The sequence below is a fragment of the Cucurbita maxima genome, unplaced genomic scaffold, assembly GCF_002738345.1.
Source record: "Cucurbita maxima cultivar Rimu unplaced genomic scaffold, Cmax_1.0 Cma_Scf00019, whole genome shotgun sequence".
In the NCBI taxonomy this organism is placed as follows: domain Eukaryota; kingdom Viridiplantae; phylum Streptophyta; class Magnoliopsida; order Cucurbitales; family Cucurbitaceae; genus Cucurbita; species Cucurbita maxima.
In genome coordinates this window covers 1781030-1807948 of record NW_019272035.1, presented here as the reverse complement: position 1 = coordinate 1807948, position 26919 = coordinate 1781030, and the positions used below count along the sequence as shown (strand labels likewise).

Genomic DNA, 26919 nt, shown 5'->3' with positions numbered 1-26919 from the left:
TTAAACCTGTTGAGGAAAAGTCGTTGGCCGGACATATAGAACAGGTAATTAAAACTGTCGATGAAAAGCAGTTGCCCATTGAAACTAAGACAGGGAAGAAGGAAGGCGGCGATAATGGCGGTAGCGGCAACGTTGAACAAGTAATCAAACTGGTGAAAGGAACTATTGATATTGGATGTCATTATGTGAAGGCAAAGCAAGTAGAAAGAAACAATTGCATGTGAATTCAATTACATGGACTTCAAAGAAACAAAAGATGACGGCACTTTCTTCCTGTGAAACGGAGTATATTGCGGCGACGTCAACTGCTTATCAAGGAATATGGTTAGGATGTTCGAGAAAGAATTGGTTTGAAAAATATAAGAATGTGAAAATCGAAATACAAGATTAAGGGGATGATTTGTAGTTTATTTAATCTTGTATTAGAATTTTAGTATTTGTGGATAATAGGAAGGGAAGTTAGTTGTTGCTGGTAAGTTAGTTGTTGAATAAAAAGTTGTGTTTGAGAATGATAAATGTTTCTTATGATGAAGTGTTTTGCATAAATATGAATATTGAAAAATACCAATCTATGTCATTTTAGCATGATTTATCCTTATTCACACGCATCTTTAAGAAAATTTTTGGGAGGTTACCTAACATATTGCTCCAAGCAAAATATATTTGTAACAGCTAAGTCCACCAGTAGTAAATATTGTCCTTTTTTGGCTTTTCCTTTCGAGCCTCCCCTTCCCCCTCCTTTAGAGCCCAGCGTCCTCGCTGGTACTCGTTCCCTCCTCCAATCGATGTGGAATCTCACAATCCACATCCCTTCGGGACTCAGCCCTTTGGGGCTGAGCATCACGCCCAATGTCCACCCCCTTTTGGGAAGGGCTGAGCATCACGCCCAATGTCCATCCCCTTTTGGGAAGGGCTGAGCATCACGCCCACCTTTTGGGGCTCAGCATTTTCGCTGGCACTCATTTCTCTCGGAGGGAAACATTCTTTATAAGGTGTGAAAACCTAACCTCACCATAACAAACCTTAAGGGGAAATCCGAAAATGAAAACCTAAATAGAACCGTATCTACTAACTATACCCTTTGAGCTCCTCACTTCTTGTTGGCAAAGTAGTGACTCTTAATTTTTTTTTTTTTTTTTAATCTTTTTAGTTACCTTATCCTCGTAATCACTCTCATTTGCGATTTCCCTCAAATTTTGAAGATACATTATTTTTTTAAAAAAAAAATACAAAAAAGTATATGTACAAATAGATAAAAAGCTATATATGAGAGGGAGTAAGAGCCCACTCATAAAACCAAAAATAATACATAAATTCAAATGACTTGACTGTCTAAAGATCCATATGGTGATTGCAGACTGAAACACCACAGAACAAAACAGGATTGATTTTGCAGCAATCCCATAATAGATCTTTGGTTAGCAGTGAGATGGAACATGAAATCATTAACCCGAACCCGAGCCCGAACCCAAATTATGAATTATTCTTCAAATAGGCTCTATCTTTCAATAACACGTCGACTGTTTTTGAAGTCACCATAATCCTTATCCGTTGTTGTATCGTATTCATTATACCTTCTTGGTCGATCTTTCTTGTAACCTTCTTTAGGACTCCGCGAACTATATGTTCCTCGCCCGCCATGACTGTTCCCACGAAATCTTGAATTGGTACCACGAGACCGATGGGACTTGTCACCAAAATCATCAAAATTTTCATCAAATGTGTTCTTTCTACCATTTCTGAAATTGTTAGACTGAAACTCACTTCCTCTACTGTATTTATCACCACTAGTTCGAGTGTCGCTTCCCCTTCGATTATTTTCCCTCTGATTCCCTTTCAATTTTTGTCTACGCATACCTCTATCGAAATCATCAAAATCTGATTCGGATGATCGACCACCCATACGAGAACTTCCTCTCCTTTGAAAATGCTTCCTATTGGAGTCGAAATCCTTTCCTTCACTCTGTCTAGATCGAGGTCTTTCATTTAAATCCTCATCGAGGTCGGAGTCGAGGTTTTCATCAGAACCATAGCTTAATCCCCTCCTTGATTGACCATTGTCTCTACTTTTCTGTCTTGAACTGGTCAGATGACTAGATTTCCAATTCTTCTTAGCAGAAATATCGTCATCAGAATCAAGTTCATCGCCCTCAGAATCAGAGAAAGCTGCTTGTTGACGTCTTGGACGCTTATTATAAGATGGGACACCAGATCTATGGCCAAAGTCATCACCATCTTCTGACCCTGAGTGCCCTTCAATGTCAGAAAAATCAACCGAATGAGGCTGCCTTCCTGAATTGTTCACTGAGTTATCTAGCTCATAATTGTCGATATCGTCCTCCTCATCGACAAAATCGTCAAATCCGACACCTGGACCTCTATTTCCAGCATCAGAGTGCTGTCTTTCCGGGAGATCGGAGTTAAATTTGCTTCCTCTCGCCAGATTATCGGCATGAGATCCTTCGGCTGCTGCAACTGATGAATCTGCATACTCAAAAGCTGCAACATCTGCCCCATCTGACTCATCATCGTCGAAGTCGAAATTCCAAGCATTAGAGACCTCTTGCCTATTGGCGATCTTTTCGAACCTCGAAGGAACGTGTTGTCTTTCTTGCTTTTCATTATCTAAAAATGTGTCTGTTGGCCGCTTGCATTCACAATGGAAACATGCCATATTTCTCCTATAATTTAAGAAGTTACATCTGCCACAGATAACAAAACGAATAGAGAATCAGGAACTGACCACCCAAAATCTAATCTCTGCTTCTACACAATATCATATAGTGTTGTGGCTGAATATCCAAAATTAGTTATTTCAGCTTCAGCCACTTTGATTTTTTTATGATCTATTTTATTTCTCACGGTGTCTCCTAAAATCCTAGATATTCTTTTGTCTTTTTTAATATGAATAACCAAGCACGAAGGCATACATAAAAGAAAGCCAACAAAAAAACATATGCTCCCTAAAAGAAAGGCATATAATCAAGCAAGACAAACTACGCCAATAATCACAACAATTTCGTAGCTGAAGCCCACATTTAAAGGATATGATCAAGGTCCTATACAACCATGTTGCAAAGAATGCAACACCACGGCTCCATCAAATTAGTCATCTTCCTAGACACCATGACCAAAGTATTCACCCTACCATGGAGAATTTTGGGAATTTTCATCCTACACATCAAGGCAAAAAATGGATCTCTCCAAGGAGAATGGTTGATTCGACAAAGGAGGGAATGACTGGAAAAGATCTCTACTCTACAAGGGCAAGGACACCAAAAGCGAACATCCATTCCACAGCAGACATTGAAACTCCCCCAACAAAGAAAGAAAATCAACAATATTATTTTGTTTCCCGAATAAATAATGATCGATGGAACCCACCATCGTACAGTTGAATTATCTAAATGAAGAAAAGATTAATGTGAAAATTCTTACTCTGGGCATTCCCATTCGCCTGGTAGCAGCTGCCGTTTAGGACGTTGGGCGTCACACTGCAGGCACACCGTGTTTTTTGCAAAGTTCATGAAGTCGCACCTGAAAGTGGTTTATTAATTCTCATTTCAGACATCATACTCAATGTGAAACTGGAAAAGAGACTATTGAGCAATCTAAAGATACGCCAAAATTTTGACAACTGCCACTATTACAGTCTATTTACACAAGACAGGCAAAATACAGTAGTTTAACACTAATGACCACCATCACATAATAGTATCGCCAATTATAATATTATAAGTTTCTAGGATCTGGTTTTCTAAGTTGCATATGAGTCTTACATATGGAGCAATAAACCGTTTACATAAATTTAAAACTTCAAAGAAAGCATAATAGTCTTCCAGCAAGAATAAATTAAACGCTTGGGACAACGTAAAAAACACGTACTTAGGACAAAGCCAATCCCCTTTTTTCATCTCAACATCATCACGTCCTACTCGCTTCTTCGGTGGAGGTGGGGGCTGCTTCACTTTTGGTGGAGGCCTTTTGATTACAGGAGGAGAGAGAGTAGGATCTATTGGGACTGAACCCAACTTGACAACCTCATGAAGTAATTTGCGAACAACTGTTTTAACAGTTTTTCGCTTCAGAAGGGAATCATTAACAACCGTTCCTTTCATGGGATCAAAACCAAAAGTAAATAAAAGTCGCATAATATCGATTGTGCGAGCCTCATCTTCTTTATTAGTCACCAAATATGCTCTTTCACAAGAATTTCTTAAACTGCAGGAACTGCAAACCTGAAGACAGAAAAGAGCACAGAGCACCTCATCACCATTAATGCAATAAAGAGATTGAAAAAATAAAAAAAGTAAACCATACTACTTATTAGGTCAAACAAGCAGCAGAAAATAAAATTTTCGGGGAAATATCAGGCAAGGACAGTGATAAAATAATATCTTCAATGTATGTTAAGACTGAATGTTATTATTTGAAAAAATATATATTATTTTGTTATTAGTACCTGCCCTAAGATGGAAATAATATCTGAAAATGGTCCTAATGAATTATCATTATTCGTGTTACTACCAGAAGAAAAGTTTGATTCCAATGCAGAAATACAATGAACTATAAACCCTAATCATGATCTGTACCTATCATAGAATTCAAACCATAGCTAGTTAGATAAAGGTGTGAAGGAAAAACAACAGAAGCCAAAAACCTGTAAACGGTGAGACAATAAACAAGTTGGAAGCAAAATAAAGCATTTTCAGTATTATGATCATTTTCATTACTCCATGATATGCTATAAACAAATACAACAAGAAAAGAAATACTCACATCTCCTTCATCAAGATGAACGAGCTTCCTCAAGAGTTTTGCAGAGAAAACAACCTTCTTGTCTGGACTTGGGCACCCAAAACCTACCAAAATTTGGATGTCTTTTCTTGACAACGACCTGCAATAAAAATATATATATATAGAATGAGTATTAACAAAAAGTGCATTTATTCTAGAAATTTACATACACATTTCCAAAACAAGGATTAACTGCACATGAAAAAACAAATTCAATATGGTTGATTAACCTAAATACAAGAATAAATTAACACATAAATGGTTGGAAAGGAAAAGAAGAAATATTAGAATTTTTGTCAGAGACATTCCTAACTTTCGCTCCGATTAAAAAGGAAAAGCAGATCAATAAGGGGAAAAAATGTAACTCGAGTGGAAAGTTCAACTTTACTAAAACTATCAAAACAAATGTACTCGTAGACAATCTCATTATCATTTTTCTAAGGAGAATCTATAGCTTATAAATGAAAGATACAAAGATCCCATAGAAAATCTGTGATGTCCCACATTGGTTGGAGAGGAGAACAAAACACCCTTTATAAGGGTGTGCAAACCTTCCCCTAGCAAACGCATTTTAAAGCCTTGAGGGGAAGCCCGAAAGAAAAAGCCCAAAGAAGACAATATCTACTAGCGGTGGATCTGGGTCGTTGCAAAATCATAGCTAAAACTGGGGATTCTAAAAGACTATAATCCCAGTAGCACTTATCCTACCTACAATTGATACACTAAGTTTTCTTCTTTAACTGCCGGAGATATCTGTCGTTCAAAGAAAAGGCAAAACATCAACGCCCATAATCCCAAAGAGGACAGAAGATCATGATGATGAGTAATAGTTTCAGACGACTTTTATTCCGTGCAACTCAGAACATTTTTCAAAGAGTAAACAAGAAATTCTGTTCAAAAGGAGATGCAATAGGCCAAGAAATTGTCTTCACAATAAACCACCCAAGTGAAATCGCAGAGCAAGTATTGTCAAACTTTTTTCACATACTGAAGTGGAAATGCAGAGCTACTAACCTGAGAATGTCGAACCGGTCCTTCCCAAAATTCAGGCACGCAGTATAAACTGCCTTAAAATCCTTGGACAAATCCAACCCTACATCCTCCTCCAAAGCAAGGTCAGAAGCCCTGAATCCCAATTCTTCGACCATCTTGTTCTCATCTTTCCTCCTGTGATCAAAGTAATTCTGATGAACTAACCTTTCCATCAACTCGATCCACTCCGGCCATGGATGCACCAATTCAATTTCTTTTCTCTGCTTCTCCGTCCTTTCCATCTCATTTGCTTCGTCCATTCTCAAAGCAGACTCCGAATTATTAACATTATCCCCAAGATTACCACTCCCTAACGTCGATTCCGGTCGCCCATCCTCGACGGGCGGATTCTGGTTGGCCTTCGACTCACGCCAGGCTCGAATTCTCTGCAGAGTTTGGTCCTTCTGAGAGCGCTCTTTTTCAATGGCGTCGATTTGATCGAAGATGAAGCTCATTCGGGCTGAAAGGGAATTGGGTTTGGGATTGGAAGAAGGTGAGGAGGGGGTTGACGAGACTTCGGAGGTGAAAAATCGCTTGGATGATCCGATAGTGAGGAAATGAGAAAGGAGGGGCGAAGAAAGAGGTGCATTGGAGAATCGAGAAGAGCAGGAAAGACGCTTGAGGACGAGGAGAGAGAAGGGGGACTGCGCCATGGTGGAAGAGAGGGACTAGGTTAGAGCTGAATTGCTAAAACCCTCCATAGGAGGACCGACTGAACCAGGAGAGCTTAAACCCTAAAAAGAAGGTCTGCACTAAAGAGGACGAAAAAAAAACGTTTTTTTTTTTTCTACGTAGATTTGAGTGCATACTTTTATTATTATTATTATTTATTTATTTTTTTTGTAAATACTATTTTATTTTTAAAAAAATAAATAAAATTATTTTAACCAATTTATCCATATGTTAATTTATCTGTTGGTCAATATTATTTTTGTACATCATTTTATTTCATTTAAATTAATGACTTTATGAAAATTTCGTCCGCTATATTTTTTGTTAAAAAATTATTTCATGGGTGACAAAATGTATAAAAAAGACCTATTAAAAGAAGTTATATGAGACATTTCCATTGACGTGATAAAAATAGTGACTTATAATCTTTTAGTCGAAATTCAGCCAAAGAATAAGAAAATCAAGCCTTCACGGAGATCTAGCAGAAAATCAAGTTGTTTCGATGATCTAGCTTAAGAATAAGAAAGAGGAACCTCGAAAATCTAGCTTAAGAATAAGAAAGAGGAATCCCGTGTAAATATCTAAAATACATACCAACTACCGTTACTAATTCATTGTCTAGCCATTTATCCTATATATTAAATGAACCTTCCTTTCTAATTTGTATGAAAACCTTGCATTCATTCATTTCATTTCATTTCAATACAAGTTCGATCTTTATAGAAAGTGACTAGCTTTTAGCTTAATTCTTCACTTGACAACCGACTCGATCCAGATAAACAAAGATATACGTACACCTCATTTTAATCAAAAGCTACAAATACCAATCCCCTTAGAATTTGCTACATTGATTTATACATCAGGTGTATGTATCAGAACATGGCAATTAATTAAAGCCAGTTTCTTATCAGTGGGAACAGCAGATATGATAGAGAGCTATACGTATATTATACCGTGGTGGCTGTGAGGCCTTCTAAAAGCTAAGTTAAGGGGTGGATTGCTGCAGATGTATGGTACCTGAAGAGGGCTGCCTGCCTTTTGAACAATGGGGGAGATTTTAAGTTCAGAACCACTCAACTGTCCATTTTGGATACAGGTCTCTGTGTGCAGCAACAGCAGCAAGACCACGAAATTCTTTCTGAACCTTAAGCCTCTCATAGAAAACTGAACACGCGAGTGAAGTACATTTCACACCACGTTCCACGATCCCGTCGGCTCCTCCACAATGTTGGCATATCTGTAAAAGGACGAAAGTTTATGGCTTTGTTAATTGTAAATTTAGAAATATGTCAGACTTCAATTCAAGTCAACTAACTGTCATGCAACCAGGTATCAAAAAGTCTACAATTAGAAGAAACTTTATTATAATTCAAAAGTGTACCAATACAATAGATTATGTGAGATCCCACGTCGGCTGGGGAAGCAAACGAAACATTATAAGGGTGTGGAAACCTCTCCCTAATAGACGCGTTTTAAAAACCTTGAAGGGAAGTCCGAAAGAAAAAATCCAAAGAAAACAATATCTGCTAGCAGTGGGCTTAGGCTGTTACAGATTAACACCCTATTTTAGAAAATCTCAGCCAATCAACCAACCTACAACAAACTAAAACCAAGTTGCAAACAACTCCTAAACACTAATCCATATTACATGTTGAGTCATTCTATGGGTGGTTTTTGCAATTTTCTTAGAAAAATAGATAAAATATGAACGTCACGTTAGTGAAACTTCGGTAATGACAGAACTAATCAAGTAAATCTAACAGCATAGCGAAAACGGCATCATATTTTATTGAAAAGCAGATTGGTGTAACCAAGGAATCCCAGAGACCTGATGTAATGAAAGAATATTGCAATGGTACTTACGGCAGCAAGGTGTTGCATTTCACTCTCTAATTTCGAAGTTTTTCTGATTATCGCAGTGGTAGCTGCAGCTTCATTTTGTAGACACTGGTTGCATAAATTAGATGAGGTCTGGACTAACTCACCACATAGTATACAATGCTTAGATAGGTAGTAATAATCAATTCGGGTCCGATTAGGATTCGCAGCTGATAAGGGTTGTTTAAAAAACGCTTCCCTGACTGGACGAGGCATCTCCGAAAACCATTGATTTAAGTTGGCTCCGACAAGACCAAAAGCTCTTTGCAGGGCAGGTATTATTTGTTTGTTGATGTAATATAGACTGTTCAATCTGTAGGGGGAATCCACGGCTAAAAGGTCCATTGGATCAACAACCATATCAGCAAGGCGAGCTCCAGGTTCCCTATAAATTACAACATAAGGAACTCGTTCTCCATAACGCGGTTCTGCCCTTGGATCAATCCTCATTGCCTTAGTAGCCACAATTGCTGCTGGTGGAAGTGAGGATGGACCTCTAGTACGATATGTACCTAGCCGTATCTCCTTTGCAAAGACAAAATCTTGAATTGAAACCCTTCCTGAAAGAATCCGCTTCCATTGACGCTGCAAATATGTTTTGATCTGTGTATTGAAAAACAGATTAAATCACCCAATCAGGTAGTTGTAAAATTCATCATTATATGAAAAATGAGCAAAACAAGTAATTCTAAGCTCGCTTGAAGTTTTAGATATTGCGTTCCCTCAAAGAACAAACGATGCAGTGCTCTCAAGTCTCAACAGCAGTTAAAAGCAATAAAAAGATATGATCTAATAGTTACATTATCCGACAATTAATTTTAATGAAAGCAACAGATGGAGAAATGCACCTCCGAAATATCCTGATGTTCAAAGAAAAGCCTCAATGACTGCTCCATTGTCTTTGCTACAGCTGCACAAGTATCTCTCCGTACAGTTTCAATGCCTTTAGCATCAAAAGTGGGTTCAATTTGTTCAGGGCTCTCAAAACTGTAGCCCACATAGCGCTTCTTAGTGAGAAGGAAGCAAGGGGCATAAACTTTCTCCATCTTGAGTGTAACTGGATTGGGATTCATTGCAGTAATTGCAGATGCAATTTCCTGGCCAATGCCCAAAGCCTGTTCAACCGTACGTCCCTTTAGAAGAACAAACATGCTGCATGAAAAGGAAAAGCAGGCGCGTAAACCTAAAAGGTCCCTCGACAAAATTCCATTCGCACTTTAATTAAGACTGCTAAATCTTGGGGGCATGCTTGAAAGTTAGTCTTCATGTGTACATATATATGTGTGTGTGTGTCTATATATATATATACACACACACACACGTGTATAAGGCTTACAAACATGCATACATCATTGATAAATTTGTTACTTCCTCAAAGCTCTACAAAAGACATATATGATTATTGATTACATGCTGCAAGCTCAACACAGTTAAACTCGTACTGGTTGAAATTAATTAGATATCGTACCTGTCAGTATCCCCATAAATAACTTTAGCCTTCCATTTCTCTTGTAAATTAACAAATGAGATTGCATTTTCTAGTGTACGGCGGCCACACTGAACAATACTATCGGCAAGCTCAGCACAAGGCATACGACCACTAAAACCAGCTGCTGTATAACCATATGTTACGTTTGCTATCAGCTTCAAAGCAAGCTGTCTTGCATTAAACACCTGAGAAGCGTAACAAATCACTGACTCAGCAATGCACTCATAAGGAACGATCTGTTACTAATGATATACGATAATCCAAGACAACAAGGCATTTTATGTACACTTCGTAATCTGAATGACACGAAGACAATGTTGAACTTAGTTGCAAAAACAAAACAAACAAACAAAAAATATTAGTATGAAATAAAGATAAAACTAAATTAAAATATCCAAGCTTTTTCAAAATTTTTAACGTATGCTGTCTGATATCATTTATTCAAGAACGAACTTACTAATCTCTTACAAAGTAATAGTTAAAATTTGATATATTTAAGAAATTTCAATTACTAAATTAGTCAAGGTACTATTTCATACATGAGTTCCAAATAAAAAATCACAACCAAACAAGGCTAGATGTACATTTGTAAACTAGTAACTAGAACATAAATTAAAGGTTTTCAATCACATCTGTTTTTCATGTACATGACTGATCACGTATTGGAAAAACAAAAATGCATGTTATGCATAATACAATCGATCAACATTTATAAAATCTTATCCTGTTCACATATAAAAATAGTTTTTCAAATGTTATAGGGGTAAACACAAAAACATGAATGCATTTATAAATTACTACTAACAGAACTGATTTGCAAAATAATAGACTACTGTAGTCTGAAATAGCCATACCCTCTGAAGAACTTTCTGTGATGGAGCCAGCTTTTTCATTGCCTGTTTCACCATGATTCTAGTCGATAATATCTCCTCCAGAAGACGAGGCAATATACCTTTACGAACCTGAGGAATCAGTTGGGAACAAAGCACTGATGTCAATATTTTCATTCCCCTATAACATAGAATCTATCCATTCGTGATAGGCAAAAAAACCCAAGGCTGGATTTACTCATCAGAACAATAATTAGAAAATGAGAATCATTCTTCTTTCTAAGTTTTTTTTCATCTTTATTCATCTTTACTTTTGCAATGAGTTTCATTGTGAAAAAAAAAATGATATAATAAGTAAATAATTCAATAATAGCAGCAACAACAATATCCTAACTCTAACAAAGTATTAGTATATGTATATTAAAAATTTTAGTCCATTTCTACATTAACTCATTCCAATTGATTTTCATTTTGAGTCTCCTCATTCTCTGCCCACTAAGTTTTTCTTTTTAGAGAGCAAATATTTTGTTGATGTATGAAATTTTACGAAAGAGATGGGGTAAAGACCTGGGAGCCAAAAAATGGAGTTACAAAAAAGTCATCCATTTGACCAAAAATATGGTAAGACTAAAACCAGAAAAGGGGGTAATATTTACACCAATACATAACCATTAATAGGACATTGTTAAAGAAGGTTTTGTAAGTTGATTTGGTCTTATTGAACGCTTGCTGGTTCCTCTCCAGCCATAGGTTCCAAAAGAAGGCCTTAGCAATGCTCAACCTCATGCCTACTAAGTAAATAAGACCTTAAAGATCATTTGGAAAAAAATAAATAAAACAAAACAAAATGATGCTTGCTAACGTCAAAAGAACTTCGATCAATGACCTCGTTCATGGTAGAAAGGAAGATATTAAACTAAAATCCAACAAAGTTAATATACTTTAGTATAAAATTCTTTTAATGACATTAGAAAATTGTGATCGTATAGAAATTTAGATCTGTTACACCTTTTCTTTATCTTGAATCCAACATAATATTAGTAAACACAATGTTAAAAGTTAAATGTAAATTAATTTTATTCTCCTCATTCTCATGCCTATGAAGTAAATGAGACCTAAAAGATCATTGCAACGAAAAACAAACAAAACAAAACCAAACAAAAATGATGCTTGCTAAGGTCAAAAGAGTTTCTATCAATAACCTCATTCATGGTAGGGAAAAAAACGTTAAACCAAATCTAATGCAATTAATAACTATAGCATAAAATTATTTCCGTGTTAGAAAGTAGTAATCATATATAAATTTAGATCTATCAGCAAAAAGTATTATTTAGGTCTGTAGAACCCCCTGCAATATTCTTTATTTCTCATATTATCATGTTCTTTATGTTACATATTGTCATATAAAGACATTTTCAGAGATCTACCTTTGGTGGTGCGTACATCACGCCATTAGGAGTGAGCAGTATCTGATCTTTCAGTTCCTCAAGAACCTGTTGTTCTGGTGAATATGAAATAACTCCTAGTGTATTAACCTTTGAAGGAGCTACTTTGCCCAAGCACGTACAAAAGCATAGGTTGTAAGCAATTATCATGGATGGATAAAGAGACTGGAAATCTAAAACTACAACAGGATCAGCATAAAAACCAGACTGAGGTTCCATCACAAGTGGTAGGCACTCCATTGCAGGTTGAGAAGCGACCTAACAAAAATATATTCAGATGGTTAACTCAACCACATTCATTAGTCAAAGAAACAAAAAGGCATTTGTAAGAAAATTAATTGTAGCTAACAGAATGCACCAAAAAGAAAATAACAAAAATAATAGTTAGAAAAGACGAGGAAACTCCCAGTGTGATGGGACCTGATTCATTTAAAAACAAAGAAACAAACATATAATTACAAATAATGTTATCCATGATGGAATCCTGATTATAAACAAAAGGAAAAATAAAAAAAATAGCTGATAGAAAAACTGATAAGCCATGAAGGCCACAAAGCGTGAAAGAACTTCTGGGTGATAATTTTGTAATGAAATTGACTTTGACATCATTCCATGCAAATTAACAGAAAACGAGTGAGAGAGAGAGAGAGAGAGAGAAGAAAATTTAAAAAAAAAAAAAAAAAAAAAAAAAAAAGCACGAATACATAGTCAGATATCTGAGTATGTAAACAGATAAATCTTTCAGCATCAAATATGCAAAAAGAAATACTCAAACAACAAATAAAATATTTACATATTTCACCAATCAATTCTTATACAACATGATTCCAAGTAATAAGCAAGAAAGAATTAACCAAACAATAGTCAATAATCAGCATATCCAAAAAATAACATAGCAAAGTTTTATATAATATAACCAACAACAAATTCACATGAAAATAGATCTCTGGTTGCCCTCCGGAATGTATTCCCCCTCTGCAAACCTGGTATAGTGATTACGAAAAAGAGGGATGGGCTCAGCTTCAGTTTCATCTTCTCTAACTAAAATTATTGCCAATATATATTGAGAAAAAAATATCATTTAACGATGATATTGATGAGATGTATACTAACAAATAATCACGAACCACACCTTGGATAAAAACTTTTACAAAGTATGAAAAATAATCATGAATAAGCCTTATTACAATTTCCTACATTATCAAAATTATTCAGGGAAGAGCAAGTGACCATCAATTCAGACCTGCAAATTCCCAGGGGAGACTGCCAGATAGTTTTGACTATGCGCCAATCTTAGTAACATAGATTCGACACGATGTTGCGAGCCTCGAGATAGAACAGAAAAAAATTCAATGCCAAACACACGAGCAAGTTCTGAAGTTCTATTTATCTGCAAGGTACAGATAGTGATATAATCTTCATCATGTGAATGAAAGAAATTGTCTATGTAAATAAATAGATCCATAAGAGAGTACTATTTGGGGATACAAACGAAAATATAAAGGAAGGATAAGGGAGAAAAAGATGACGTTAAACCCAAAACAACAAACCAATCAAAAACCAACAAAGCCAAACTTTTAATACTCTTCAGTTTTGGCAATATTTTCTATACTGTAAACTAGGCGAAGGCAAAATGAAAAAGCCTCTCAGAAAAATAAATACAAGAAGTAAAAAATTAAGAGATGGAACTAATTATTTTAAATCAAAGAAAGAAAACTACCAATAAAAAATCTAAGAAGCAAAAACCCAAAGGGACAAACTCAATCGCAAGGTTGTAGTCATTCTCCCAGTTGTCTTCTACGCATTAATAACTTCTATTCCTTTCTAGTCAAAAGTATTAAAAACTATCAAGAAACTGCCCACCAAAGGAAGCATTCTTTATCACAGAAGGAGGGCTAAGATTTATCCATTAATATGTCATGAAAAAAGGAAGCCAAAAATAAAAACTAAAAAGTAAGGCGTCCTATCTCCTATCATATGAATTGATAGATTCAAGAAAATGGGGCACTTAAATTCATATTTTCTTACTAATACTCTTATTTCTACAATAAACGGTTTAGCTAATTAACATTTTCATATAAGTTAGACACCAAAATTGTTGCAAGATGAAGAAAGCCAAAATAATTAAAAGGTAGTGTTCTCCACGGAATCTAGTTTCGGATACAAAATGACTTGTCCTGCCAACGGGAAAAGATACTTTTTCCAATGTTTCCACTTTCAGTTACAAAGATAGTTTTCCACCGTGCTTGTATAGGATATACATGCTACATGATCCACAAAAGTTGAGAACATATAATGAACTGTTTTGAAAGGCACCCCTCTCCAAATGCACATGAAAAGGAACTCCAAAAACTTGGTAGTAGTAGAAAATAGAAGTTACTTGGCAAGCCTATACAGTAACCAACCTACATACATATGTAACTACATGATGCTATCATACTTGATGAAAAGAAGATCAAAATACCATATCAAGCTGATTCATTAGTTGAAGGTTCAACTTTGCTCTTTCCATCACATATTCAATGCACCGGAATCTTGCTTTTTGAGGACCACTGTTAAACCATTGTGTTAATACTCTATGATGGATGTAAGGAAATTTTCGTTTCAAAACAGCTTCCGTAACAGCTTCAAGTGTGTACATATTAAGCTTAACTTCATTGCGCATAAGCCTCCATATATTTAGAACAATCCTACCACCAATATGGATTCCACTGGCATGTGTTCGACCCCATTCATCCTCAATTATCATATCTTCTACTGCAGCAGAATCAGAATTTACCAACTCAGAAACCAGGTTTTCTGGAATTTCAGTGTGAGTATTTGAATCTCCATCCAATATCTTGGTTTCTTCGGGTGTCCTAGATATCTTATTTAGTAAACTTATACCAAGCTGGGAAGCTCTCTCTGCCAAATATCCAAGAGAACTACTTTGAATATCCCAGCCAATCAAAATATCTGGGTCGGATAAATATATAATTTTCATAAAACTTTGAAATAAAGACTTCTCTTCATGATGAATCAAAACTTTGTAGTCAATCCCATCACAAGTTCTGGAAAAGAAATGAGACATTACCACACCAAAATAAAGAGCGTGTCAATAAAGGAGCAGACATCCAAAGTACAACGTTTTTACTTCTAGAAATTAGCTGATTTTACAACTAGGAAGATTTACACATTGTGCATTAGGTAACGACCACTGGACAGCAAGATACGCACCCAGCATTTTCTCACAAACACCAAAAAAAAGAAAACAATACAAAATGTCTCACAAACACAAAACCAAATGACAGAACAAAATAGATACAAAGGAGAAATGCATATGTGCACTATCTTAACAAGTAGATAGCATAATATTTGAAATCCAAATTCACCATAAATACAGAGCTAACAACAAAGGCATAGTGGTTCAAGAGTAAAATTTCTCATTGTGCTCATAAATATCATACCTCTTAGACGAACCAATGTTAGTACACAAAATTAAAACAACATCGACAGCAAGGCCACTATCATTCTGAATTGCAAGAGCTATCATCTTGACGGCATCAAGTCGAGGATCAGGCCTAAGATCACCCCTACATTCTGCTTGAACCTAACAACCAGAGCCAAGTATGAGGTAATTAAAATAAAAACTTTTAAGTCCCAAAAAAACATGCAAATGTTTTAATTGAGCACAAATTTACTATAACCAAGCAAGATCCATAAGATCTTTTTCCTAAAAAACCTATTCATTGGGTGACCAAGAAAAATTAGAATATTTTCTAAAAAGTAGCAAAATAGTAACGAAAGACATACTAGCAGCAAAGAAATGAATTATATAGAAAGGAAAAGGTACCTAAAAATGAAAAATGGAAAATGAAAAATGAGAAAATAATCTGATGTAGCATCTTGCCATTTTTTGTTCTTTCTCCGGTGACTTGCCTAGTTCTTGAATGTTCTTTGGCCATGGCTTTACTTTTTTTGTTTAACTTCCGTACAGTCTTTTTACCTCACAGCAAAAGGATATTGGCATTATAATTTCTAGTGCTTTCTTGTACTAGCTTTTACCCTGTGGTAGTTGGGTTATTTAGCTTGCAACTTGTTGCTCAGCCCTATAAGGCTGCTGTATTCTTTTTCAGGTCAATGAAGACTTTTGTGAAGTTTTGAAAACTTGAGTGTGTCATAACTTGTATTTCGCAGCTTGAGTAGGAAAGCTAAGATAATGTTGGGTTAACTCAGTCAGAGATATGATGTGGGACATTTGGGGATGACAGATACTCTACAGCTTTCGTTGAAAAAGATTAGAGTGGTTCAAAATTTTGATTTTATCAAGTTATCAGCAGCTTTAAGGTGTGGTCTTCCTAAAGGTTTCATCAATCATTCTTTTCCTGATATTTATAATTTGTGAAATTCTTTTCTGAGAAATCAGGGTTGGTGGTTGAGTTGGAAAGTCGTTTTTCAAAGCTATTTGGGAGATTTGTGCCTTGTTGAATTCTTTTCGTTTTTCTGGTTAGCCCTATAAGAAGAAGAAGAAGAAGAAGAAGAAGAAGAAACCCCCTTGCGTCTGAGCAAGTTTCTAAGCTATTAAAAACATGAGCCAAAATGTCAAGAATGGCTCCCAATAGACAAGTACAAGAAAGATATCAAAACGAAGAGGCTACCAAGACCCACTGAATTTCCTGAAGAAAAGATATTCAAACTCCATGATGGAAAAAAGGGAATCCAAGTTCCAATCTATAACATGAAAGGAATAAAAGAGTATTTCAACATCTGGCGCTACCTGAAATAAGCACATTTTCAAACTTCCACTGTACAAATGAAAAGGGCAGATAAATGTAAAGAATACCTCAACGCTCAACAATGTTAATTGCTGCACTCCTCCAACGCTTGCAGGATCACAAAACCCAATTTGGCTAAGAGGAGTATCTTTTGATATCTCATCTGGGCCAGAAATTTGAGATATATCTTGTGAAAAACTCGCACAAGCTTTTACTTTTGCTGTAACTCCTCCACTTTTGGCTGGTTCTACATTGTCATGGAAAGAGGTTTCATCCGCAGATGAGTTAGTCAGGCCTCCATGATTTACTATATGACTTGTATGAGATGAAGAACCAGGTTGAGGCAGAGGCTTTTCCGGATCATCAACTAAAGGTTTTCCTGAGTTGATCCTGAGAGCTGTAAATGAAGTACTAAATAAGCTATTTAAAGATTGAACTTCCTACAAAAAAATTAAAAATTAATTTTCCAATTAATCATGAAGGATCTACTTGCATTACACTTGTCAACCTAGTAGTTAGTTTCTAGACCTACAAAACAAAAACCCAGAGAAAAACCCAAGAGAACAGAGAACAAAAAAAAGGACAAAAATGCCCAGGTGAGTTCTGGTTATCACCTCCCTGTTCACTTGATAGCCACTGACGAACACTATCTGTAGAAGGAGGTGACTTTACATGTGTTAAAATATACATGAAGGACCCATCATTTCGATAGTGAATGGGAACACCCATGACAGCTTCTTTCAGAGAACTGGAGCCATAGTCTTCAAAAATATCTTTTTTGTCTCTGGGTAGAAAAAATGGCAAAAGATCATCCAAAGCTCTTCCTGAAGAAAATGAAGGTTATCAAATAGTCAGTACCATTTATCAATAGTCAGGGCCATTTCAGCAAGCAAAAGTTGGTCAAAGCTCCTGTTATTTAAATTTATTGCTTCCAAGGGAGGAAGGGAAACGTAAAATCAGTGACACTTGAAGTTCCCAACAGAAATAAGAAATCAACTAAAAAAAGATGATAAAGCCTGCACTTCTACCCCAAAGGGTAATCATCCTCATGAAAAAAAATTGAACATACTCATCATCATCCCGCCGCTCCTACCAACGGTTTCCTTACTTATGAGCAAAAAAAAAGTTAGGAAGGTAAAGACGAGTATCAACACCACATAAATAAAGAAAATAGAATTTTAACCTGTTCTCTCTTCAGAATCTTTTTTATCCAAAGGAGCAAGTTTCCTTGACAGGATAGACGTATTTGAAGTGTTTATAGGTTCTTTGAGCATCAACTCCGCATTTGGTGGCTTTATGCGGGTAGTCATACCAATTGATAATATTTTCTCACGATCAAAATCGGCAACCATAGATAGAGAGTGGCCAAGCCCAGACACAACAGCATCCTCTTTCTGTTTTCTATCATTACTATTCTGATTAACCAAAAGAAATCTTCTTTTTGTACATGGAGCCAAATAATACTCGTATGCAAATTGTACGGAAGGCATGATCTCATGAACATCAGCATCACTCATACCAGAATTAGATTTCTTGCTAGCTAAAGTTTGACAGCCACCAAGAGAAACAGGACCTAGGCCTAGGGTCTCTGACTCAGAAAGCCACGGATCAAAGCACATTTGACTAGGACCTGCAACTGTCTCAGATCCAGGGATTTCTCCTACATTTGGTGAACTAGCCTGCCCTAAGCCATCACAGCCATCTACAAGCGGCAGCTTACCATACATGGAACTGTCAGAATAAGTAGACTTATTCTCATAAAATATGTCAGAACTAGCATTTTGATTAGTTAAACATGGCATCAAATGGGAAGAATCCTGAAATCTCAAGTTATGCTCATTGGTTTGCAACACTTGAGAATCCAAGCCTCTTGACCACACTTTTTTTTGCCTACCACCAACAGTAACATTTTTAGCTTTACCATTTCCACAGTCAAGTTGCTCATTTCGATAGTGACGCTTCCTCCTCATCAAATCACGTACAGAACATTCTACAAAGGCATTGCCTTCCCTGAAGGTATATGTACCCGTGCCTTCAATTTCTACTGTAACATCCCTCTGTCCTCCCTCTTCTTTAGAAAAGCAACTGATGAACCCAGAATCTCTAGTCAAACTTGCACATATATCAGGCCTGCAAGAATTGACACATGTTGAATCTGTATTCACTTTCTCAGCCTCCTGAAAAGGTAAAGAGTCCCATAATGATTTTTCTTTTTTATGGCTGCAAGTATCTGAATCAATGCCATGCAACACCACAAGTTTGGAAGATCTTTCATTCTCAATATATAAATCTCTATCAGGTGAGTTTTCAGTCGACCCTCCACAAGGAGTGAACATATCATCTGCAGCACCATCAAGTTGGGGAATAGTTTCTTCAGAAGAAGACCTGAAAAGATGCTCATCATCGGGACAACATTTTCTCTTGTTAAATCCCTCAAATTCATCTAGATCTTCAACTGAATCGAGAATGTCTTGACACTCCTTTTGAGACTCAGAACCATAATCCTGGCTAGCTCTCTCTAGCACTTGATCCATGTTTGCTGCAGGCAACAAGGGCCCCAAAATTGTCTCACAAAGAAGTTCATCGTCGGAATTAATATCTTGTGCAGCCTGAGAAGTAGCTAGCCATCTCAGGAGGCCTAGTGCCTCCTCGTCAACAACCTACAAATATGAATATTCCAAAAAAAAAAAAAACATTTAACACCCAAACATGGCTAACATCAGAATAAAATCAAATATTTGGTTCAACTGAATATGTACTAAAACCCACTATTACAATCACTTTTTATCATCTCATCTTCCAACCACCAACCAAATAGAATTCAGCTCCCACAGAACTTCGTCTTCATGTTCTTCTTCTTCTTCTTCTTTTCTTGAGAAAATTCTTATATATTTCATCATATAAACTTAAATTATATTTTAAGCAAATGCTAGAGAACCAATGTTTGGAAAATCCATACCTTTCAATAACTTTCGATAAAGAATGTTTTTCTTTGGACCAATTTTCAAATTTAACTGAATCCCCAATTAATTTCCTTTTCCATCGAATGGTAATCCAAAATCATAACCAGTAAACTTCAATAACGTCTTATCAGCCAAGAAAGGGTAGATGATTAGGCTTGCTTCACAATAATGTTCGAAAGTTCAATGAATTTCGTTCCAAAAATTGTGATATAACAAAATCTTGAGACTAAAGAGAGCTGGCTAAAATCACCTTCTACTTCCTTTTCTTTAAAACACATACTGAAGAAGAAATCTAAATCTTACTCAAAAATCTGCAAATTGTCATTTGCCCTAAACAACCTTTGAATATGTCCTCGCTATCTTAGCATAACTTCGTCTGTAATTCACTTTTTTCCTTAGGAATTACATCTACTACTCCAGTGAAGGCTTCTTTAAAGAAAGTACTTCCTTTTCAAATTTCAATAAAAATTCCCTTCTTATTTCACAAAAAACTAGTCATCCTATCATATTTGGACAAGCTGGAACACAGAGTGTCTTCCAACCCTTGTTGGAGGCAAAATAGCACTTTCAAGAAACCACCCTTGTTAAGACCTGAACTTGGACAAATGAAAGGTACCAGAGGGATCTCTATCTTTCGTGAGGAATTTAGAAGCAATCGGCATAGGCAAAAAGATCTTTAGAAAAATCTCTCAAAACAATGGAAATGGGAGAGAAATAAAGGGAATAGCTATTTAAATGTCATACAAACCCAACTCCCGACTTCCATGATGAGAGAAAGATGCTAAGCAATACCAATCAACTTAGAATTGAAAAAAAAATGGACAAAAAACTAAAAACTTGATCTAAATGGATGGAAAAATGAACTCCGGCTGAAAAACTAGGAGGAAGATGAGAGAAGAAAAGGAGAGAGGAAAGAGCATTTACCTTACCAAGCTCCTTACTATGAGGGGGTTTTCTCTGTCCCTACCCTTTACAAACTCAACTCATTCCTTCTCGAATTAATATTATAACTACTCGTTGGGTCTCGTGAAACTTTCAAACCCACAAGTCCAAGCAGTGTTAAAGTATTGTAACTCATCGGCTGAAGCTTTTGAATTCAATGGTAATTTAACACCTTAGTACACTTTGAGTATCTAAAGTATAATAACAAATGCATTACTTATGTCAGAGCAGAAAGTAACATAAAAATTTATATATCAAGTGTAAAATCACCGTGACAATTGACATCTAAGCAAAAAGAGAGATCCCCCAACAACAAGAGCAAAAGGCTACCTTGGGAGTTACTTCAACTTCATCCATAGACAATCTCGGAACCATATCATCTCCTTCAATCAGCATTTTGTCATGATCTTCGAATGAATTTGGGTAAAATGAGTCCAAATTAGTTCTGCCAATCTCCATAACGTGTTTCAAAGGCTCACCATCAGAACATCCTAGTCCAATTATATTTGCTTCATTAGCTGAAGATGTCAATGACTGCACCAACCTTTCATCTTTTTCAAGTGGAGTTAACACTGATGGACATTTTGGTCTCTCATATAATTCAGTCATTTTTTTCTCATAGTCCATACCAATTGAGAAAGTCTCCAGAACTTCTTTTGGCAATGGTTTTACAGGATCAGGTGGCACTAGTGCCTCCTGCAGCCCCGTTCTTCTATGTTCCTCCTGGGATATGGACAAGAAGACACTTCACTGAACAAGAATGTACACATACCAACTACATATTACAACTAAAGACTCCATCATACAGTGTTTGCACGTTAACACATAAATGTAGCAGCACAATAGAAAAAGAATAAAGGACGGGACACTACAAACCTCCCAAATCGATACAAGCGATTGAACCATTTTCACATCTGAATGGGTTTGAGAAAAAGATGTATATAGTTTAGAATGTTGATTGAGAATATCTGCAGATCAAAATTTTGGAAAGCCTTAACATCGCAAGGAAATAAATGATTTATGAGGAACCCTTCTACTACAACCTGTTAAAAGAAAGTATTTTCATGTCAAATTTAAGTACGAAGCTAAATGGACCTTCTACGGCAGCATCTCCCTCCAGTTCACAAACACTTTGACGTTTACAGAGATTAATTCCACTGTCATCCAATGCATCCATTGCAGTAGGAGATTTCCACATCCAATCTGTTGGAATTTTAGAAGATATCCATACTGGTGAAGTTGATGCTGCATCATTACTTGGATCTGCCTAATGAAATTGCCAAGGGACGCCCATTATTTGCATAATCAAGACATGCAATCATGTAAATTGTAATAGTTAATGGGGGCAAAAAAAAAAGAAGAAAGAAAAAGGACAAAGGAGACCTCGGAATCAGAAGGCATGCAAGTTGGATTTTCCATTCCATGATTCTCACTCACGTACTGTAAAATGTGATTTAATTTTTTCCCTGGAGCATCTGGTACTGGATGACGGAACTTCAATTTCATTAGATGCAGAAGACCCATACCATATAAATTATAGTCAACCTAGAAGAAATAGTAGTTCAGAACCAAAAAATCAAGAGAGATCACCAATAAAGATTTAAAAAATAACACTTCCAAAAGTACCTAATGAATTGAATGGTTAACTGTTGCATATCACCCAAATGTTTACTGGGAAAATATGTAGTATACAGAACAAAGGGAAAAGCAATGTAGTAATACCTGCATTTCTAAAACAAAATATGATAACCTCAAGAAAAAGATGTCTATGACGACCACAGCAAAATAGAAAGCAAACTCTCAGATGAAAATACACTAACTGAAGATGTGTACCTCAAAACAATCAAGTAATATAATTTTCAATATATGTGATAAGCAAAGTGCTCAGAGTAAGTAACAAAAATGGGGGGAAAGCAATGTAGGACAATTACAAAGTGGGCACTATTAGCCGGAAGCTAGAACAGTACCCGATACTTCAAAGTAGTTTTGAGTAAATTATTGTTATAAAACTATTCTCCAGCCTTGATGAGAACAAGATAAAGAGCTAATGGAAAAATCAAGCTAACAGCTAGACTAGACTACTAATCACAAAGTAGCTTAATGTATTTAACATTATACTTATTTTGGAACTCATAAAGCTACTCACAAGGAACTGCAGGACAAATGGTATGTGCGATTCATAAGGCTGTAAAATCTTTTCGAGAACGGCACCATTCTGGACAAAGAAAAGGAGCAAGTACAGTCACCAAACACAGATCTTCCAAGCTGCCTACAAATGAAACAAGCAAAACATCTACATGGTAGTATTGAACACTTTGGTTAAGTTTATGGTGATAGGGCCAAACTCTAGGCTTCAACGAAATAGAAACAGGCAACAACTAAAATATTTTAACACACAAATACTTGAAATCAACATTAGAAATCAAATTTTAACATTAAAAAATTATTTAGAAAGTTTCTAAATTATTTTAAAAAAGAAAAGTAGACAAAGACTTAAATTCTCAAAAGGAAAGCTCAAAACTTAGACAAAATAAAGTATTCTTATCGAAAATTAATTAGACTGGAAATTGATTTACATATTTATTGAGAAGTGCAAAATTGTATAGATATGATCCTTATTGTGCATCCAGATCAATTGAATGAGATATTATAAACTCGACTTATTAATAAAAGCTGAAAATGAAAATATTTAAAATTTTCAAATAAAATTAAAATAATATACAAAATATTAATCAATTAATGAACGTAACTAGAACTAGTTTTGAATTATAGCAACCAGAGATAAAATTAGTGAGAAAGATTACTGTCACCGTCATTGAAGATAGAAGTTAAAAAATAACAAAGTTTCTATTCTCAAACTTCTTTTCATTAATAGCATCGATATCAAAAGTTTAAGCTCTTGATATAGTTTGTAATTTCTAAGACAACACATATTTTCTCTGCAAATCCTCACACTGACAAAATATTGCGCTAAACAAATCATTATCCGTTACTGAGAAACAGATGTTATTGCAATATCCACCATCCAATTTAGCATGTAAAACAACAGTAAGATGATAAATATGAATGACTGCAGAGTTAAACTTCAAAAACTATACCAGCAGAAGATTTGCAGCACGGGTGATATCTTGTGGATGATATCTAAATTATTGTCAAAGCATTCAATCACAGGTTGCAGATCATTAATATGGGCGGGATGGCCCATCAAAAACAATATAGCATATGGATAAAACAAAACTCAGTTTCACGTGGATACAAATATATCTTCAGAAAAAGCTCCTCTGATGAATGGTAACCATAAAGCTTCTTGGCTCGAACAAGATTATAACCATGTACATGCTGTCTTTTAGAACCAGAATTGCCTTTCAGCTTCAAAACTCAAACAGAACCAAAATAATGTCATTAGCAATGAAAAAACACGAGGGATTAACATATATGTGAGACGAAGGATAATCCTCTAGTTGTCCTAGTGAAGAATACCTTTAAGGCTTTTTCAAGTGCAAGTGACACATCATTCGCAAAAGCTTCTCCTATACAAAATTAAAATATTTAAGCTACAGTAGCATCATAGGATAACAGTGGCACAGATTCAACAAAGATTCAAGCAGGTGCATGAAAATATAGCATGCTGTAATAGCCATTATTTAATTACAAAAGAATTTTTTTATAAGAATTGAAATCCTATACCTGTAGTTCAACAAGCTAAATCCTATTAGTTTCGAAGTGTATTTTGAAACTAATTTATCCTACCAGCTCTTGTAACTGCTGAGCAGTGCTCAAATTAGCATTAATTTCAAAGTATTTAAAATAACTAAATAATTATATGTTTTTTACAATTAAGTAAATAAATAATAGCTAAATGATATCTGGAAAGTAAAGTAAAAACAAATAATATGATATCTAACAGTAACATATTCATTTAATAGGCTTGATAATCTAAATAAAACTATAATCACATTCAGTTGCATACCTTTGCCTTGCAACTGCAATGAAATCTCTGAGCACGGCACATATAAATAGGGTAAAACCTACAAGGAACATCATTTCAAAACATGGATGCTTGCATGCATACATACACGTGCATATAGAATTGTACGTATGCGCTAAAAATTGGTAGTTGATAGATTGAAGAAAAATGACTTGGTCGATTATATGGTAAATAGTGCTGACCAGGAAATTTATATTACCAAAAAGATAATAATGACAATAAGAAATTTGAGGCTTTACAATAATAACCCAGTACCATCTCTTTTGCCCAAGAAGCTTACGTCAGCATAAGATAAATCTTGGATAAAAACCTAACACATGAGCGTTAGAAGAATACCATGTCTTAAAGAAACAAGCATCATCTTCAAGATTGACTCAACATTGCAACCGTGTCAATTGGGAGTTACAAGTTTGAAAATCTAATCTTGAGGGAAAAGAAGTTTTTGTTTCAAATGGAGAGTGCGGATAGGGCATTGTCTTTAGTCATCCAATTTTTTTATCTTAATGAAGGTCGGATTCATTAATGTGCTAATTCCTTTTCCCTTTTTCGTTTTTTTTCCCCCCATTTTTGTGATTGCGTGGAGCCATTAGCTAGAGAGGAATGGTAAAAGAGACGTCTTTGGAAACGATGTGACCCTTTATCAAGTTCAACACCTTTCTTTGGACTATATTCTCAAAAAAAACTAATATAATTTTTCATTGAGTTTAATTATCTAAGATCGGTGTGAGATCCTACATCAGTTGGAGAGAGGAATAAGCGTTCCTTATAGGGGTGTGGAAACTTCTCCCTAATAGATGCGTTTTAGAACTGTGAGGTTGAAGGCAGTAAGTAACAGGCCAAAGCAGACAATATGTGATAGTGGTGTGCTTGGGCTATTACAAATGATATAAGAGTTAGGCACCGGGTGGTGTGCCAGCGAGGACGCTAAACCCCTAAGGGGGCGGATTGTGAGATCCCACGTCGGTTGGAGAGAGGAACAAGCATTCTTTATAGGAGTGTGGAAACCTCTCCCTAATAGACGCATTTTAAAATCGTGCGGCTGACAGCAATACATAGCGGGTCAAAGTGGACAATATCTGCTAGCGGTGAGCTTGAGCTATTACAATTGGAGCTTCTTTTTCTGTATCGTTAGTATATACTACTTCGTATTCTTTCATTTCTTATCAACAAAAACTCAATTTTCAATCATTGCAAATGCATACTCAAATGCTTATTCAAGACTCAGTAGAAGAGAGTTCCGGTCTTACTCCATGAACATGGACGCATGTTTTCTGACCAGCCGGAGTCGAACCATATATTCTCAATACAGGAACCTCGCTCACCTTCCCGCCTTCAAATTAAATGATAAGAAAAATATGCATTAGTAAACCCCAAAGCTAAGCTTGCACTCGTGCAAAATAAAGGGGATAATATATTTATTTATATATGTATATATAGCAAATAATATCTACGATCATGTTTTACACTCTCCTTAATCAAGTTCAACAAGTAGCACAGTTGAGAACAAGCAGATAAAAACAGAGTATAGACTCTCTCCCCAGGATAATTATCAGCATTGACTTCACATAACAAAATTCACATAAAGAATCCTAAACCTGTTACTGACTGCCAAATCTGAAAATCAAAGAAAACCCATGGTCGATACGACAGTGTATAAACTAAGCAAGTGGAGCATTGAGCTTTCAAAACTTCACTGAATTTCTCATTAGCCTCAAATGAATGCAACCAGCCTTAATTATAAGGCTAAAAGTGGTAGTTGCAACCCGGTTGACCCAGTAACAAAAGGGAAGTGAAGTTTACCTTGAAAGCTACTGTAGGATACGCCGAGGCCTGGAATTGGAGGCGCAAGGTAGTAATCGATGGAGACGATCCGAACACTGAAGATACTCGATTCTGATTGCGAATCCCCCATTGTCTTACTTCCAATTCACCGGAACAAAGACAACGGTGCAGAACCAATGACTACGAGAAGGGACGAACGAAAAACCATTGATGAATGGGTAGAAGAATTTGAGTTTCGTGGACTTAGTTGCACCAGACCGAAGAACAATTTGCTTCTCTTCGTGTAAACATTTGGCACGAGAAAATGGCGCGGTGGCGAAGCCTTTTTATAGTGTGTAAATTCTAAA

The 26919-nt window shown here is 35.9% G+C and overlaps 1 protein-coding gene across 1 annotated transcript; it reads right to left on the bottom strand.

The window, feature by feature from the left end:
* Nucleotides 1–1188: 1188 nt before the first annotated feature.
* Nucleotides 1189–26919, bottom strand: LOC111493549 (DNA polymerase zeta catalytic subunit). The gene is made up of 28 exons (XM_023143270.1): nucleotides 26591–26919; nucleotides 26038–26120; nucleotides 24773–24830; nucleotides 24283–24332; nucleotides 24059–24171; nucleotides 23901–23943; nucleotides 22949–23017; nucleotides 22186–22347; nucleotides 21898–22069; nucleotides 21679–21770; nucleotides 21133–21525; nucleotides 18081–19557; nucleotides 17512–17721; nucleotides 16966–17294; nucleotides 15590–15732; nucleotides 14608–15193; nucleotides 13387–13533; nucleotides 12126–12401; nucleotides 10723–10830; nucleotides 9848–10053; nucleotides 9228–9531; nucleotides 8365–8982; nucleotides 7580–7738; nucleotides 5812–6497; nucleotides 4780–4897; nucleotides 3886–4238; nucleotides 3439–3537; nucleotides 1189–2702 (listed from the first exon to the last, which is right to left on the bottom strand). Exons 1-28 carry the CDS (start codon nucleotides 26700–26702, stop codon nucleotides 1499–1501), a joined length of 8370 nt encoding a protein of 2789 aa, XP_022999038.1. The 5' UTR covers nucleotides 26703–26919; the 3' UTR covers nucleotides 1189–1498.

Coding starts and splice junctions, on each gene's coding strand:
- LOC111493549 (XM_023143270.1), bottom strand. CDS start 26,702: ATGGGGGATTCGCAATCAGAATCGAGTATCTTCAGTGTTCGGATCGTC. Junction 26,121..26,590: donor ATCCTACAGTAGCTTTCAAG/GTAAACTTCACT, acceptor TTTAATTTGAAG/GCGGGAAGGTGAGCGAGGTT. Junction 6,498..7,579: donor ACCTGTATCCAAAATGGACA/GTTGAGTGGTTC, acceptor GCTCTAACCTAG/TCCCTCTCTTCCACCATGGC.